The sequence below is a fragment of the Glycine max genome, chromosome 20 (assembly GCF_000004515.6).
Source record: "Glycine max cultivar Williams 82 chromosome 20, Glycine_max_v4.0, whole genome shotgun sequence".
NCBI classification, from domain to species: domain Eukaryota; kingdom Viridiplantae; phylum Streptophyta; class Magnoliopsida; order Fabales; family Fabaceae; genus Glycine; species Glycine max.
Genome location: NC_038256.2, coordinates 24,655,537 through 24,670,886, shown reverse-complemented (window position 1 = coordinate 24,670,886; position 15,350 = coordinate 24,655,537). Strand labels below are relative to the sequence as shown.

The 15,350-nt window shown below is 34.0% G+C and overlaps 1 protein-coding gene across 1 annotated transcript; it reads left to right on the top strand.

Moving 5' to 3' along the window:
* Positions 1 to 450: 450 nt before the first annotated feature.
* LOC100813995 (serine/threonine-protein kinase TIO) lies at positions 451 to 15,110 on the top strand. The gene is made up of 23 exons (XM_041013530.1): positions 451 to 661; positions 754 to 828; positions 1,379 to 1,471; positions 1,630 to 1,704; positions 1,813 to 1,905; positions 2,314 to 2,377; positions 2,498 to 2,582; positions 3,432 to 3,504; positions 3,597 to 3,665; positions 3,775 to 3,855; positions 3,964 to 4,048; positions 4,179 to 4,328; positions 4,749 to 4,887; positions 7,068 to 7,179; positions 7,852 to 7,947; positions 9,269 to 9,367; positions 9,567 to 10,097; positions 10,310 to 11,467; positions 11,824 to 12,057; positions 12,672 to 12,815; positions 13,178 to 13,258; positions 13,677 to 13,865; positions 14,565 to 15,110. The coding sequence occupies exons 1-23, from the start codon at positions 572 to 574 to the stop codon at positions 14,808 to 14,810; spliced, it is 4,062 nt and encodes a 1,353-aa protein (XP_040869464.1). The 5' UTR covers positions 451 to 571; the 3' UTR covers positions 14,811 to 15,110.
* Positions 15,111 to 15,350: the final 240 nt, after the last annotated feature.

Below are 15,350 nucleotides of genomic sequence, written 5' to 3'. Positions count from 1 at the left end.
GACTTAAAGTACTTTTTCTCTCTATCTTTCCAAGTACATTTTGAAGACAACGAAATGAATCCATCATTGTTTCATCTTTTTTCTAATCTCATCAACAAGTGTGAGAAAATTACCTAGGATGTGATGAAAAATTATAATTTTTGGAGTTTTTCAATTGTCACAAATTGTTTAATTCATTTTGAAGTTTTTTAACCGTTACAAATTATTTAATTCATTTGTAATCATATTACATGTAAAAATCATCTATTAGCTAAGTCAGATTAACGTCTAATAAAATTACTACTGATGACAAACAAATATATATTTTATTTTTATAATGACTAAATTAATACATAAAAAATTATGAGGACGAAATTAATAATTTTTAAATTTTATAGGAATTAAAACATTTTTTACCCATAAATAAATAAATAACAAATATTCGAAAGGGTAGAGCGGGAATAGAAATTCGAAATTCTCACCTCTACTCTCTCTCAACGTTCGGTAACATTTTCAAATCTCTTTCTCCGTTCGGCAAAATTTTCAAATCAACTTCTTCTTCTCTCTCTCTCTCTGCAACTTCGATTCAAATATGGGCGTTGAGAACTACCACGTCATCGAGCTCGTCGGCGAGGGTTCCTTCGGGAAGGTATACAAGGGAAGGCGCAAGCACACGGGACAGGTACGCTACTCTCTTCCGATTAGGGTTTTTTTTTCTCGTGAATCGCACTTTTCCGATTACTGTCTCACTTCTGATTTTATTCGATCTCTCAGACCGTCGCGATGAAGTTCATAATGAAGCACGGGAAGACCGAGAAGGATATTCACAATTTAAGACAAGAAATCGAGGTAATTCATTCCTTCATTCATTTCCTCACTGTTTTCACGCTCTTTGAAGCCGTGTTCGCTGATTGTTGTGGATTTCTAGTTGTTAGAAATTTTGAGAAGCGATGGATTCTGATTTTGAGTAGCTTGTTGTTGTTTGTGGCGTGGATTTCTATTTTTGTCACTAACGTCAAAAGTGTTTTGAGTTTGGAACAAGCATGTTGCCTGAGAGCTATGATAATCAGGAGTACGGAGTTAAGAAGCTTCTTGTTAATTGTTGCTGTTGTTGCTCTTCTTCTTCTTCTTCTTCTTCTTCTTCTTCTTCTACACAGCTGTGGTTAAGTGATACTTAAGACTTGAGGAAACATTAGGAGAATTCAAAAATCATTAGAATTTTTTAAAATGATTTGTTTTAGTCCATTTACTTAATTGATGTATGTACCTGACTTTACCTAGTAGGATAAGATTTTTTTTATTTATTATTGTTGCTGCTAATTATTATAATTATTAATTTATTAATTACTTATAAGTGTTTCTGCTGACTAGTGACATTTGAAATTCATAAATTTTGCAGATCTTAAGAAAGTTGAAGCATGGAAATATTATTCAAATGCTTGATTCCTTTGAAAGCCCGCAAGAATTTTGTGTTGTTACAGAATTTGCACAAGTAATCATCTGCATTTTCAGTTGACGGTTTGATTGATACTTGAAAGTTACCACTTACCCCTTAATTGGTGATCTAAGTATACTCAGCTATCTGATTGTGGAACAGGACACTGAATTATTAGAGATGCTGTTGAGCTGATTATATTTTTTATTTTGCAGGGTGAGCTATTTGAGATTCTTGAGGATGATAAGTGCCTTCCGGAAGAGCAAGTTCAAGCAATTGCAAAACAATTGGTATTTCCTCTTAAACATCTTTGCTCTGTTTTTCATAGCATTTAGATGAGGAGATATGAAGATTAATATTATTTTGGCAGAAGTTCATTTTTGGTTTGAATTATGCAGGTAAAAGCCTTACATTATTTGCATTCCAATCGGATCATCCATCGCGATATGAAGCCCCAAAATATTCTAATTGGTGCTGGATCTGTTGTCAAGGTTGATTTAACTGCTAGTTTATTCACATGGTGAAACATACACTTAAACATTTTTGTCTTATAGCTTGTTGCAATATAATTTTGCCACTAATCCACTTTCTAGTGTCATGGTTTACATTATACACTGAGTTAAAGCTTTGTTTTATTCAATAATCCAGTACACTTTTCCTAACACACTTCCCTCCAAGAAGGCACTTTGTGCACGTTTGGTTCAGTTTATAAGGGAAATAATTGTTTTTTTTCCCAGAACTTTCTTAGGAACCCCATAATAAGCTAATTCAAACCTGCATTGCATCATTTTTATCCTACTCACTGGTGATATGGTTTTCATTTCTATTTTCCTGCAATCAAGTGCATTTGACAATGGTCTAATGAGTGATGTTTTTCTTTTTTCATGAATATCTTATAGCTTTGTGATTTTGGGTTTGCACGTGCAATGTCCACAAATACAGTTGTTTTGCGATCTATAAAAGGTTTGGCTTATCAAAATTGATTTTGTTGCTTTTGGAATCTTAACTGTAGCAATGTAGCTGCTTGTACTTTGAGGATTTGTTCTACAGTCTGCATATACTTTGACATAGTATGTTTTACAGGCACTCCGTTGTACATGGCTCCAGAGCTTGTACGGGAACAACCATACAACCACACTGTAGATTTATGGTCTCTTGGTGTCATACTGTATGTTGAATCTCTCTATTTATCTTTTGTCTAGTAATGAACTTTATCTTCAGTGACATTGTGGTTGTGAATGATTGTTGCTCATTTAAATCTGGCCTCATGCCTAATGTCTTTATAATAAATCCCTTTACAAGATTTAAATTAGCTATTTATATTTTGCAGAATATATTCATGGATTATAAATACAATTGCCATATGGATGAATTATGAGTGTCAATTTAGGTTCTTTTATAATTGTATGAGGGTCCCCACACGAGCCTAAGTGTGAAAGGACATTTAGGGGAATGGAAGAGGGATGTATATAATACCTGCCTTTTGTGTTTTACCAAGTTAAAAGAGAGAGATGGCTGCTATGAAGTTGTCCTTGGTGTTTTTTTTTTCTTTTTTCTTTAACACTCTTACTTGGTTTCTCTTTTGAAAAATAACCACGAGAAAGTAACCAACACATTTGCCAAATTGTTCTTTCTGACTATGTAACAGAGCAGCACTTTTTTTTTTTTTTTTTTAATTTGAGGATGAGGGCGATTTCTCATTTTTCTTTCTTCTCCTTTCTATTTGTCATATCCTTATTCCGTTTTTCGAATAGAACTTCTGGTTTCATTCAAGCAGCAGATACTTACCACAGCTTCTTGGTTGTAGTATTCAATGATTTCTTTCCCTTACCCATGTATAGTGTGAATATTCTGGACCTGTTGCACTTTCCAAAAGTGATCTGAATGATGACATTGTGTTACTAAATACTGATAGTTATGGTAGTGTGTTTTGTTGAACAACACTTTCTGACCCTCAGTTTGCTTTGCTAGTCATAAGTCACCTTAAGTTAAAGCCTATTTTTCATGCTTATAACAGGTATGAGTTATTTGTAGGCCAACCTCCATTCTACACAAATTCTGTGTATGCTCTCATCAGACACATTGTTAAGGTACATTTCTCAAACGCATTGCATGTTATGTAATCAATTGTGTTATGTGCTAGTACTGAAGCTTGGGCCTAATCACTAGTTTAATAATCCAGGATCCTGTTAAATATCCAGATCGCATGAGTCCAAATTTCAAAAGCTTTTTAAAGGGTTTGCTTAACAAGGTATCTCATTTGTGAATATTTACTCCTTTTTTATTGCTTCATTGCTATATTTTACTTTTGACAACAATGAGATTTTAAATGCTTTGGTTTCTAAATTTATTTCAAGCAGGCACCAGAAAGTCGACTAACTTGGCCGGCTCTTCTTGAACACCCATTTGTTAAAGAAAGCTATGATGAACTCGAGGCCAGGGTAGCTATATTAAACTGTTAGATTGTTCCTCAGTCTGCAAGATGCTCATTGGATTTGTAACTTGGTTGATTTCTTAGTGAATTTAATAAATTATGGATTGAACTTCAGGAATTGCGAGAGATAAATGGTTCACACATGCACAGTGATGCAGCACGGGTGGTTGAAGGAAAAACCATTCAAACTCTGACAACAGGTTCAGCTACTTTTAGTACTGCAAGATGATAGTACCTACCTTACTACTAGATATATTAATAAAGTACCATATCAATAAGCCTATATGTTTTATTTTCTTTCCCTTCATTGTAAAAATTTATTTGTCACAGGCAAAAACAATCACATGGCAGGTATGGAAGCGCATATTGCTTCACCGCCTCAGAGTGCAGTTCAGTTAAATAGTCCTATCTTAGATAGAGCCAATTCTTCAGTGCTTGATGAGTCCCCAGTATTTTCAAATCAAAATGTAGGAGAGTCAGGTAATTCTCTTGGCTTGGCATATATTCAAATCAACCCTTGTAACATACTGTGTAAACATAGAAACTTCTATAGTTGCTTTGTCTTGTTCCTTGTACTAGAAAAAAGAATGCAGGGGATACCTTTGTAAGATTTGCTTAGATAATTCCAAATAAATATCAGAGCAATGGCCTCCTGGAAATTTTCACACATTTTATGCAGAGTTGCAGACATTAATGAAGAATGAATGTATGCGTTAGTTTTGTTTGCATCCATTTAGGGAATTTAGTGAGTTGTTATTATTAGGTATGAAACTATGAACTTGGATTATAATTTTTATTCTATTAAATTTCTGAAACGAACAGTCAAATGTCTCCATTATTATTATTCTTTATTTACACGAATACCTGTAATATGAGATTGACGTAAATACTTCTGGGCAGGCTGCCAAAGATTGGACAGACTTGAAAATAACTCTCGCACAGTCAACAGTGCAAAACTAATTGGCCAAGACAATGAAGCATTGGGACATATTCTGCTACCACTGAAAAAATGGTCAAAAGGATCTCAAAATATTTGCAGGTAGATATGAATTGCAATATTGCATACTTAAAACTTTTATGTTGCATATTGAATCCTCGTGAATCTCATTAAATATTGAGTTGTTTTTAATATCTGGAGTTTACTGAATTTAACTTTTGTTTAAGATTTTGTTCATTGTCATATGCAGAAGCAGAACATTTTTTTTGACTTGGAACGTAAAAATGTCATGGTTTTGTTATCATTCTAGAGCTTCATTTTCTTGATTTTTTGCTTAACGTATAATGTTTTGCTCATAGTTTTAAATTGGCTAAATAGCCACTTTCGTTCTCGTACTTTGCATTTGGTGGCAATTTAGTCCCTATACTTTGAAAATGATCAATTTAGTCTACAAAAGTGCAAATGTTGCGACTAATTTGTCCAACCGTTAAGTATCCATCATCTCCGTTAATGTTGAGGGCATACGAGGCATGTCGTTCTTGATGTGGCAAATCCACGTGTGTAGGGGATGTTCCACATTAGCGCACAATGTTTTGGACTAAATGTCAGTGTTTTTTTTTTTTTTTACTTTTTTTTTTCTTTTCTATTTTTTTTTACCTCTACTTCTTAATCTATCCTGGATGACCTCCTCTCTTCTCCTTTGATTTCTCACAGACGATGGTTCCCTTTGCCATGTTTGATTGTGTTGCCACACTTCATTCCCCAAATCTTCTTTTTCTCTCTCTTTCTCCATTAATCATTCCTTCTTCATCACCTTCACCTTCTTTTTCTTTTCTATTTTTTTTTTACCTCTACTTCTTAATCTATCCTGGATGACCTCCTCTCTTCTCCTTTGATTTCTCACAGACGATGGTTCCCTTTGCCATGTTTGATTGTGTTGCCACACTTCATTCCCCAAATCTTCTTTTTCTCTCTCTTTCTCCATTAATCATTCCTTCTTCATCACCTTCACCCTCCATCTCTTTGTTCCTCTTTTGAAACCCTTAAAATCCAAAACCCTTCAAAATTATAGTTATAATTTTAGATCCAATGGACAATTAAAACCCCAAAATTATAGTAACAAAATTTCACAAAATTGTACAGAGAAAAAAAAATCCAAAATAATGGATGGACAAAATAGATTCCCACATATACCGTTACCATGAATTGCAGAATCACAACGGATTAACAAAGAAAAGTCGTTTTCAACACAATCAACAACACTAATACAGATCTATACTGCTAGAATCAACACTATGAACATTGTGAGAGGGACGAGAATGATGAGCGGATAGGGTTCGCATTTGGGCTTGAGCGCAGCGAGGGTGTGCCGGTGTCGAGGCCGCTCCCAAGATCGATAGTGGAAAAGGCACCAACCTCAACAAAGATGCGGTGGTTGGCATCAAAGAGTAGGGCACAAAGATCTTGGTTTTGGCGGTGGCTACAATTTGGGAGCCATGGGGCGGTGGTTTGCGATGGGAGGAGAAAGAGAGGGAATAGTAAAATGGGAAATACGTCATTTAGTTCTCCATGTCGGCTTTTATTGTTCCTGTGCTGGTGATGATGTTGGCAGCGACCTTTCGCAGCAACATAATCTGTCATGGACCATTTTGTCATTTAGTTATATTTGTTGATGACTATTTTTTCGTTGCATAAAAAACTATTAGAACGAAATCAAGAAGAATAAACATCTTAATATATGCGTTAACTACGTAAATTTAAAAAATCAATGTTACGAAAATTCATTGACATTTTAGTCCAAAACATTGTGTGCTGATGTGGAATGTCTCCACATGTGGATTTGCCACGTCATCAACGACATGCCACATATGCACTCAACGTTAACGAGAACGGAAGATACTTGATGATTGGACTAATTTGTCACAACATTTGTACTTTTGTGGATTAAATTGATCATTTCCAAAGTATGAGGACCAAATTGTCACCGAATGCAAAGTACAAGGACCAAAGTGGCTATTTAACTTTTTAAATCTCACCACAAATATGCAACCTGCTTTCTCTCTCTCTCTAATTAAGTAAACCATGTGTTGTCTGTTTCACTTTTTTGATGGCCTGCTCTCCTAGGTCAGAGTGACTCTTTAGCAGTCATTGTATAAACTGTTCAATGTTGTGTTTTTCTTAAAACGAATTACTAGAAATAGCCTTAGTTTATGTGTTGGGTAATTATAATGTAACATTTCAGGACTTTTTCTTTCTTTCGTTTTTTTTTTTTTAATTCATAGACTGCTAGATTGTAATGTGCTTGGCTCCTATCTTGTGCTGGCAGCACTTTGTTATGTCATATATGTATTCATAAGATCTCTCTTGTGTTCTTGCTTTGGGTTTTTTCTGCAGGTAATGTTCTTTTATAGTAAACGAGACAATGAGTTGTTGAAAGGTTTTATGTAATTTAGTTTTTCTATTTTGATAATTATCTTCTCTGTTGTAGTTTGATGTGAAGGATGTTATATCCTCCACTTTGCACAGCCATTGTCTCACAGGGAAGTTTTATTTTATTTCGTAAAACTAGAATAAACTAGTAAATGATGCAAATGTGCTAACTAATATTAGTATGATTCACTTGCAGAGTACTTCTGCATCACAAACCTTTTTAAGTTTGCGTTGTTTCTTACAAAATCATTGTTTTTTTACAAATTGCAATGCCAAAACAATAGTCTAGTGTTTTTTTGGCCTCTTCTCTTTGTGTAATTTTTTTCCTAAAAAATAGGAGGTTACCTTTAGTGTAGTGTTGTTCTATTTCTTTTTCCTCTACATAAAAGTAAAATGAATTGGATTAATGAGTGAGTTTTTATATAATTATTTAAAATTTAAGTCTCTTTTAGCATTTAAATTTCAATAAAATTGAATGAATGATTATTTTTTTTCTAGACCCTACCAAATCGTTTTTCTTAATTATTTATCTATGAAGTCTAATTGCGTGTTAGCAATGTGCAGTGATCAAATTGCAATGCCAAAACAATAGTCTAGTGTTTTTTTGGCCTTTGTAATTTTTTTCCTAAAAAATAGGAGGTTACCTTTAGTGTAGTGTTGTTCTATTTCCTTGTGTTTACTGGATCTGTTATTGCCATGAAATCCTCCGAAGTTACTGACTTGATGGCAAAGGTACAGCACAAAGGCATTTAATGTGTTTCTTTCTTTCTTTCTTTCAGAATTATAAACTGCTGTATTTTTTTCTATATGACTGGTTAAACATGCATGGATAGTTTGATGTATGTTAGAATATCTGATAGTCTGTAAGGATATCTTAGAAGATTTTTTGGAATATAATATATTATTTAATCAATTAGTTTGATAGTCATCTAATTTAGGAAGCATTCTTAGTAATTGTTGAAGAAGCACTCTTAGTAGTTGTCTCTAATTTCTTATGTTTCTTAATTTGTTTCCTTATTTAATATTTTTAGAGCTAGTAGTCTTATTTTTTGTATTAGTGAGCTTGAGCTTGTACTAGAAAACAACAATGTAATCTGATTCTTTAGTAATTATTAGTATAACTTAGTGCCATAGATTTGTGCTTTATACACATCGTATCTATTCCATCTCTTACTATTTATGAAGCTATGACTCCCTTGTACTTCAGTCCATCCTAAGCCCCTAAATTTTTATCATGGTGTAAGAGTGGTTATGTTCACCTTGAGAGGGCTTTTCCTTTTAGCAATGTTGAGTTTCCATAATGTGAACTCTTTGTGAATCTCCTCCCAAAATATCATCCTTGAGATATTTTTAGGATTGTTTTTCTTTTAGTATGTATTGGGAAAATTGGGGTAGCACGTATTGTGGAAAAGATGAGAATCCTGCATTAGTTGATTTGGGCATGCAGGGAAAAAACTAGTATACTGTAGAAGCCCTAGTGTTTGAAAGCTACCTTAATTTTGGTCAGTGGTCACCCTTACCCTTATCTGAGTTGGTTGCTAGTGTCTTGGAGAGGGCTACCAATGGCTGCTGATCCGTCTGCTCTCAGGGGGTTTAGATCCCACATTGACTAGAAATATGACCAATGTAGTCTTTATAAGTCTTGAGCAGTCTTCACTTTACAGTCTAGTTTTGTGGGGTCGAGTTGGGCCTTAAGCCCAAATTCTAGATCTTGCAATAGTTAGAGGTATAGGGAGAATAAGGAAAACTTTAGGCCCAACCATTAAAGTAGGATATATATTCAAATGGTTTGCCAATCGAGATGATTTATGACAGGACATTATGCCATTGCTTGATTGATGTAGCTGAATGCATTTGGTGAGAAAGGATTTTATAGCACATTTGTTTTTAACATGCATAAACCTCAGTACATGCATTAAACTTGATTCTCTTTGATTAATCAAGCATTAAACTGGGTTTGCCTATTTTTTTTTTGTGGATGGTTTTTGAAAATAATTGGCAATCTTTTTCTCTCGAGTAGCTAGTGAAACTTAATATGTTTTATTTTGTGCAGAGTTTCTCCATCACTAAAATTTTGCTCGATAATGGTGGAAGTTGCACTTCAAGCTCTTATCTAAGTCACTGGGTTGAATTTGTTGAGATCTATTCTCAGGTAACAATCTTCCTATCATGTAAATTCTCACTTGTAATGCATATTTATATTGAATGCTATCAAGTAATGGCTTTTTATCCATTTCTTCACTCTACCTATCATACACTATATACTAGTTTGTATAACTTCGATGCAAAAGCTCTTGATAATTGTGTATTTCTTATACGCTTTTGGTACTTAGTATTATATATTTTTTCAGGTTGTAACTTCAAATAATGATGCATCTGGAAGAGTTCTGTATGAATCTAGTGCTTGCATTACAGTCATGCTGTCTAGAGTTGCTCAGGTGCTTAGATCATCTCCTAAAATTTCAGGCCAAGAGAAACTGAATGAAACTGCTAACCGAATTTTAGAGCATGCAAAAACAACGGGTTTAGTAGACAATTTGTGTCTGTGTTTAGCCACTTCAGGATCGAGTCTTATTACAGGTTCTTCCAATATGCTACGGGCTGCTTCTGAAGCATGCAGAGCTGTCTGGTGTTTGATTAATGCACTGGATATACTTTTTATGAAGAAAAGTGCCATTCTGTTTCCCATTAATGCTTTACAGAGTCATTCTTTGCATAGGATGGAAGTTGTGCATCATGAGCAAGATCTCTTGGATAAAGCAGATTCAACTAAAGTTGTTGATGCAATGACCAGAGCATTCCTGAGATCTAAAGCTGTTCTGGTTGCTGTTTACTATTGTTTTCACCAACAACTTGAGTCTGCAATGAATTGTGGTCTTCAGGTAATTATGGTTTACCCCTTGCCCTTTTTCGATATTCCTTCTATGGCAACAAGTTTTATGCATGTTTTAGGTTGGATAGGTAAAGTAGATCAATCTGATATTCTTTGCTGTTTTCCTTACGAAGTTTTAGCACTTGTTATTATGACAAAGCTTGTGGTTGTAGTTATGACAGATTTGAAGGTGATTTAAATTGTTATATTCTGTTTTTTCAGCTTTTGTCAAGATGCTGTCTACATAACAGAATTGTTCCTGCTCTCCTTTGTGGTCTTCCCAGTTCCCTTCCCGTGACTACTGTTGTTAGTGGTGGTGGTGATGGAACTATTGTTTCAGAAGTTTTCACTGTCTTATCATTATGCAGTTCCCCTGCTAACAAAGACACACAAAGTGTAGAACCAAGTAATGCCAAGTGCAAATTAACAAATCCTTCTGCTCTGGTTCGTCATTCATGTCTCCTTGTTGCAGTAATTGCTCAGTGTTTGAAGTCATCTGGAAGAAATTCAGCAATTTTTATGCTCACTACCTCACCAAAGAAGCAGCTTGCTCGACTATCAGTGTTTGCTCACCAAATTTCTTCTGATGATAAAATAAAAGCCTCTATTGAGCCTCAAAGTGCATCAGCTATGTTGGCTCTGGCATCCATTCTATCCCTTGAATCAGGGGCTTTGGTTGAGTCTCCAATATCTGAAATTGCTTTGCCTTTAATTCCTCGAACTTCTAAACTAAGTGACCATCTTAAATTTTCATCTGGCAATGTAAATGAATCGGACCCTTGCAACATCAGTGGGAAGCTCTCATATTGGCAAGGGGTAAGAGATGGGTGTGTTGGTCTTTTAGATTCCAGACTCAAGTGGGGAGGACCATTAGCTGTTCAGCAGTTGTGTGCAAGTGGTACTCCTCTACTTCTTATGGGCCTATTAGGCAATGATGTTTTAAATGCTTCTCATGGAAATGACCATGTAAATGATAGAGTTGGATTGTCTCCTATTGGTGTTGTATGGACAATTTCATCATTATGTCATTGTCTTTCTGGTGGTGCTTTGACTTATCGTCAAATTTTGATTAGGAATGAACATATTAAACTCTTTTCCAACTTGATATGCGACGTTCATATCAATTTGGTAAAATGCTGGATCGGACCTGGTGGAGGGAGAGCAGGAGTCAGAGATCTAATAAATGCAGTGATAGATCTCTTAGCATTTCCTTTTGTTGCTCTGCAAAATGCACCTGGCTTGCCATCAGCCACTGCTTCTGTCAGCAGTGGGTTTCTTCTTAATATTGGCTCTCCTGGTCAGAGAGTATGCATGGAAGATAAGGGTATAGTTAAGGCAATCGAAGAAGACATAGGAAAATATATTAAGATTCTTGTAGAGGTAAATTTTTTATTGTATCATTTTGGCAACTTTTATTGGAGATTGGGAAGCTTCAAGCAAATATCATTGTATCATGTGATAATGAGATATCGTTGCATCATGTGATAATAAGATGCCACTGCATGCCAATTCATTTTCCTTATCAAGCAGTGGCTGATGATGATTAAGTCACTGCTAGTCTACTCTGCTCCATCAATTATTGCTTCTGTGCAGACAATTCTTTTGTTGGTTTTACTTTATTAACTGTTCTATTAGTGCCTATATTTATATTTTTCACTTGATTACCTGTTGACTTACTATGTTTTTAACTTTATTGCTCAAAATAATATCCTTATTAATTGGTTTGGACTTTTCAGGTGGGTGTGCCTGGTATTATCCTTCGATGCCTAGATCATATGGATTTGAATGATTTGGGCAGGCCTGTTGCTTTTCTGGCTAAAATGGTATGCCACCGACCTTTAGCAATCCAACTTGTTAGTAAAGGTCTTCTGGATCCAAATAAGATGAGAAAGTTGTTTGACTGTTCGGCCCCAAAAGAGGTCACACTGGATGCTCTTATGATTATTTCTGATCTTGCTCGCATGGACAAGGTTAGTTTTCATTCTTCATCAAATGATTTTATGTGAATGCAAATATCAAAGTTGGTCAGTTATTAACTTTATTATTTCTGTTCAGTTTAGAAAGGGTGGTGGATACACATAAAAGAAAGTGATAGATGGTGGAGATATTGCATGCCATGCACAATCTTATTTACTGCATGTATTTTTGTGTTAAAAAAATAAAGAGAATCCTTATTTTGCTTATTTGGTATTCCATAGATGTTGCCATTCTCAATTTAATCCTCTTAGGATATATGTAGTTTTTATGAATTCATTGAAATTTTAGACTTTCTAGAGCCTAATGGCTTCATTTGATCCTTATAGCCCAACCAATCTTGGGCGATGAGGCTTTGTTAACCGGTATTTGTTTTAGCAATGTCAAAATGTCACTTTGATTTCTGTTGATTGTAGTTTTACTTTGAACAAATATATATTTGTGGTTTCTGGTCACCCATTCATAGGACAGCTTGAATTATGTTTTTATTTTGGGCAATTTTTGTTGTTGTTGTTGGTGAATGGACACAATTAAGTTCTGTGTATTTACATTTCGGATATTCCTTGATGATAGTTCTGAAAATCATTACTATCTGTTTTATTGTGTTCAGGGATTTTATGAGTACATTAAAGGTGCTTCTGTTTTGGAGTTCTTGAAAGATTTTCTTTTGCATGAGGATCCCAATATGCGTGCCAAAGCTTGCAGTGCTCTTGGAAACATGTGTCGTCATAGCGCCTATTTTTATAGTTCACTTGTAAGTATTATAAGTAATGCTATTTATCGCTAGAGTACTTTATAAACATAACGGAAATTAAAAGGAAGAAACAATGATATTTTTGTTTGATGAAAGCTACTTCCTTTTTCATGATTTACCCTACATCAGCCCTTTTTTCATCCAGTTAATATTTTTTGGTTTGCTGTTAAGCAATTATTTCTTTTTCAAGTCCTAGATATATACAATTTTGTAAACTAGATTTATACTGCGGCTGCTATCTGTAAGGAAAAATAACTGTTCCTTTCTAGATGACAGAGCACACATTACATTAAGGTTTCTGATACTCTGCTTTCTGCTGTTCTCCTATTTTGAATTCTCTTATTTACAATTGGGATTTCCAGGCAAGACATCAAATTGTTGGTATCCTTATTGAAAGATGTTCTGATCCAGACAAACGAACACGGAAATTTGCTTGTTTTGCTGTAAGTTTTATCCATCCTACTACTGAAGCCAAAACTTGATATTGAACATGTTATTCATATTTATTTCTTAATACAATGATTTATTTATTTATTTAGGTTTTAGAAGATTGTTGTGGTATATGATTTCCCAAAGATATGGATGTGAACATAAAATAAAAATAAAATAAAAATGCAGTCTACTAGTTATTATTGTTACTGCATTTGATGAATTTTTGCAATAAATTATTTGTATTTAATGTTTCACTTGGCAAATACTTTACTTTTTAATTGTCAAATTTACAGAGATGTGTCTAGCACAAATTTATCCTTCTCGTTTTTAGAACTGATGTCATGCTTATGCTTTTTCATACCCTATATATGCCACATTTTCTTCTTTGTTCACCTCTCTTTTAATCTGCTGTACCATACTTGAACTCAGATTGGAAACGCGGCCTACCACAATGACTTGTTGTATGAAGAGCTGAGGAAATCTATTCCTCAATTGGCAAATTTGTTACAAATGGCAGAGGAAGACAAGACTAAGGCAAATGCAGCAGGTGCACTTAGCAATCTGGTTCGCAACTCTGACAAGCTTTGTGAAGACATTGTGTCTAACGGAGCGGTTCAGGTTAGTGCATACTGCATTTTTTAAATATTGTGAAAATTTCTATTTATGCAGCCAAGTCAAATTTGCTTTAGAGTTTTGCATAAAGTACACCAGTTTTGTTGTTTGAGTTTAAATTGCTCACATAAACTTCATTTTTTATAAGTGTTTTAATAAATTGTGAAAAGCTTGAATAGTTTTAAAGTGAAAAATATTTGTAAAAATAGAAATTAATAACTTAATTCAAATAATAAAAATATACTTTAAATAATTTACTTATATGTAAACTTTTGATTTTCCCTTTAATGTTTTTTTGTGAAGATGAAAGTTAATCATGGCCATATTCTCATTCACAAAAAAACAAAACAAAATAAAAAAGAATGGATACATCCTGATAATGAATCATACACCTGAGCAAAAATGTACAAGGAAGCAGAATACCATTAGTTGGACATAACTAATACCGTTAACGATTAGTTCTTGGTATATGGTGTTTTTAGTTTGTTGAATAGAATAACAGTAGCTATGGTGCTAATGTTAACGATTAGTTCTTGTTATTTCTAATAAATTTCAACCAATGAGAGAGGTGGATTCAAAAGAGCCTGTTAAAGTTTCTCCAACAAATTATTATAAATTTTTATGGTACCTGTGATTACTTACTTTAACTGCTAGCTATGATTGTAACTAATTTTCTCTATGCCTTGGGATTATTCTCCCTTGCAGTCTCTGCTGAAACTAATTTCCGATTGTGCGGTATCAGCGCTCAATCCAAGCAGAAATGATTCAGGAAATGAATCTCCTCTAAAGATAGCTCTCTTTTCCCTAGCAAAGATGTGTGCACATCCACTCTGCAGACAGTTCATCCGTTCATCACCATTGTTCCCTGTGATTGGAAGGCTTCAGCAGTCTCCAGAATCATCCATTGCCAAATATGCCTCCGCGATCATTAGCAAAGTTGCTGAACCTTGACATTTTATAAGTCTACTTCAAAGTTGTGCCACTGTTTTCATGACTTCCACTGAAGTCTTATTGTCTTTCTACATTGCTTCTTGAATTGTAAGGACATTGTATCACTGCAAATAAGTGATTTTGTCATAACAAAGAAAAAAGTCATCTTTAGTATGTGAGATGAAACGTTTAATATGTAAAATATGTCTAATATGTAAAATATGTCCATGTTAGTATATTGTAATGTTTTTTTTTTCCAACTGCTTAGCTTGCAAAATCAAATCTGTGACTTTCAAGTTATTAGTACAACATTCTAATCAATTGAATTCATAGGTCAATTATATTATAAAATAAATAATGTTGTTATACATAAAATTAAAATTTTTAATGTATATTTAATGTGTAGGTAAATTTAAATAATAAATTTTGTAAAAATTAATTTTGATATAACTCATGAATTATTTAATCCGTATATTTTTTTATAAATAAAAAATATTTACTATTAAAAAAATTAATATATTAATAAACTAAAGCATTTTTGAAAAAAAACAAAAAAAATGC

Bases quoted from the DNA above. Each gene is read 5' to 3' on its own strand.
- LOC100813995 (XM_041013530.1), top strand. From the start codon at position 572: ATGGGCGTTGAGAACTACCACGTCATCGAGCTCGTCGGCGAGGGTTCC. The intron at 1,906-2,313 runs GTTGATTTAACT...AATATCTTATAG, and splicing joins GTGCTGGATCTGTTGTCAAG to CTTTGTGATTTTGGGTTTGC. The intron at 12,816-13,177 runs GTAAGTATTATA...TGGGATTTCCAG, and splicing joins CCTATTTTTATAGTTCACTT to GCAAGACATCAAATTGTTGG.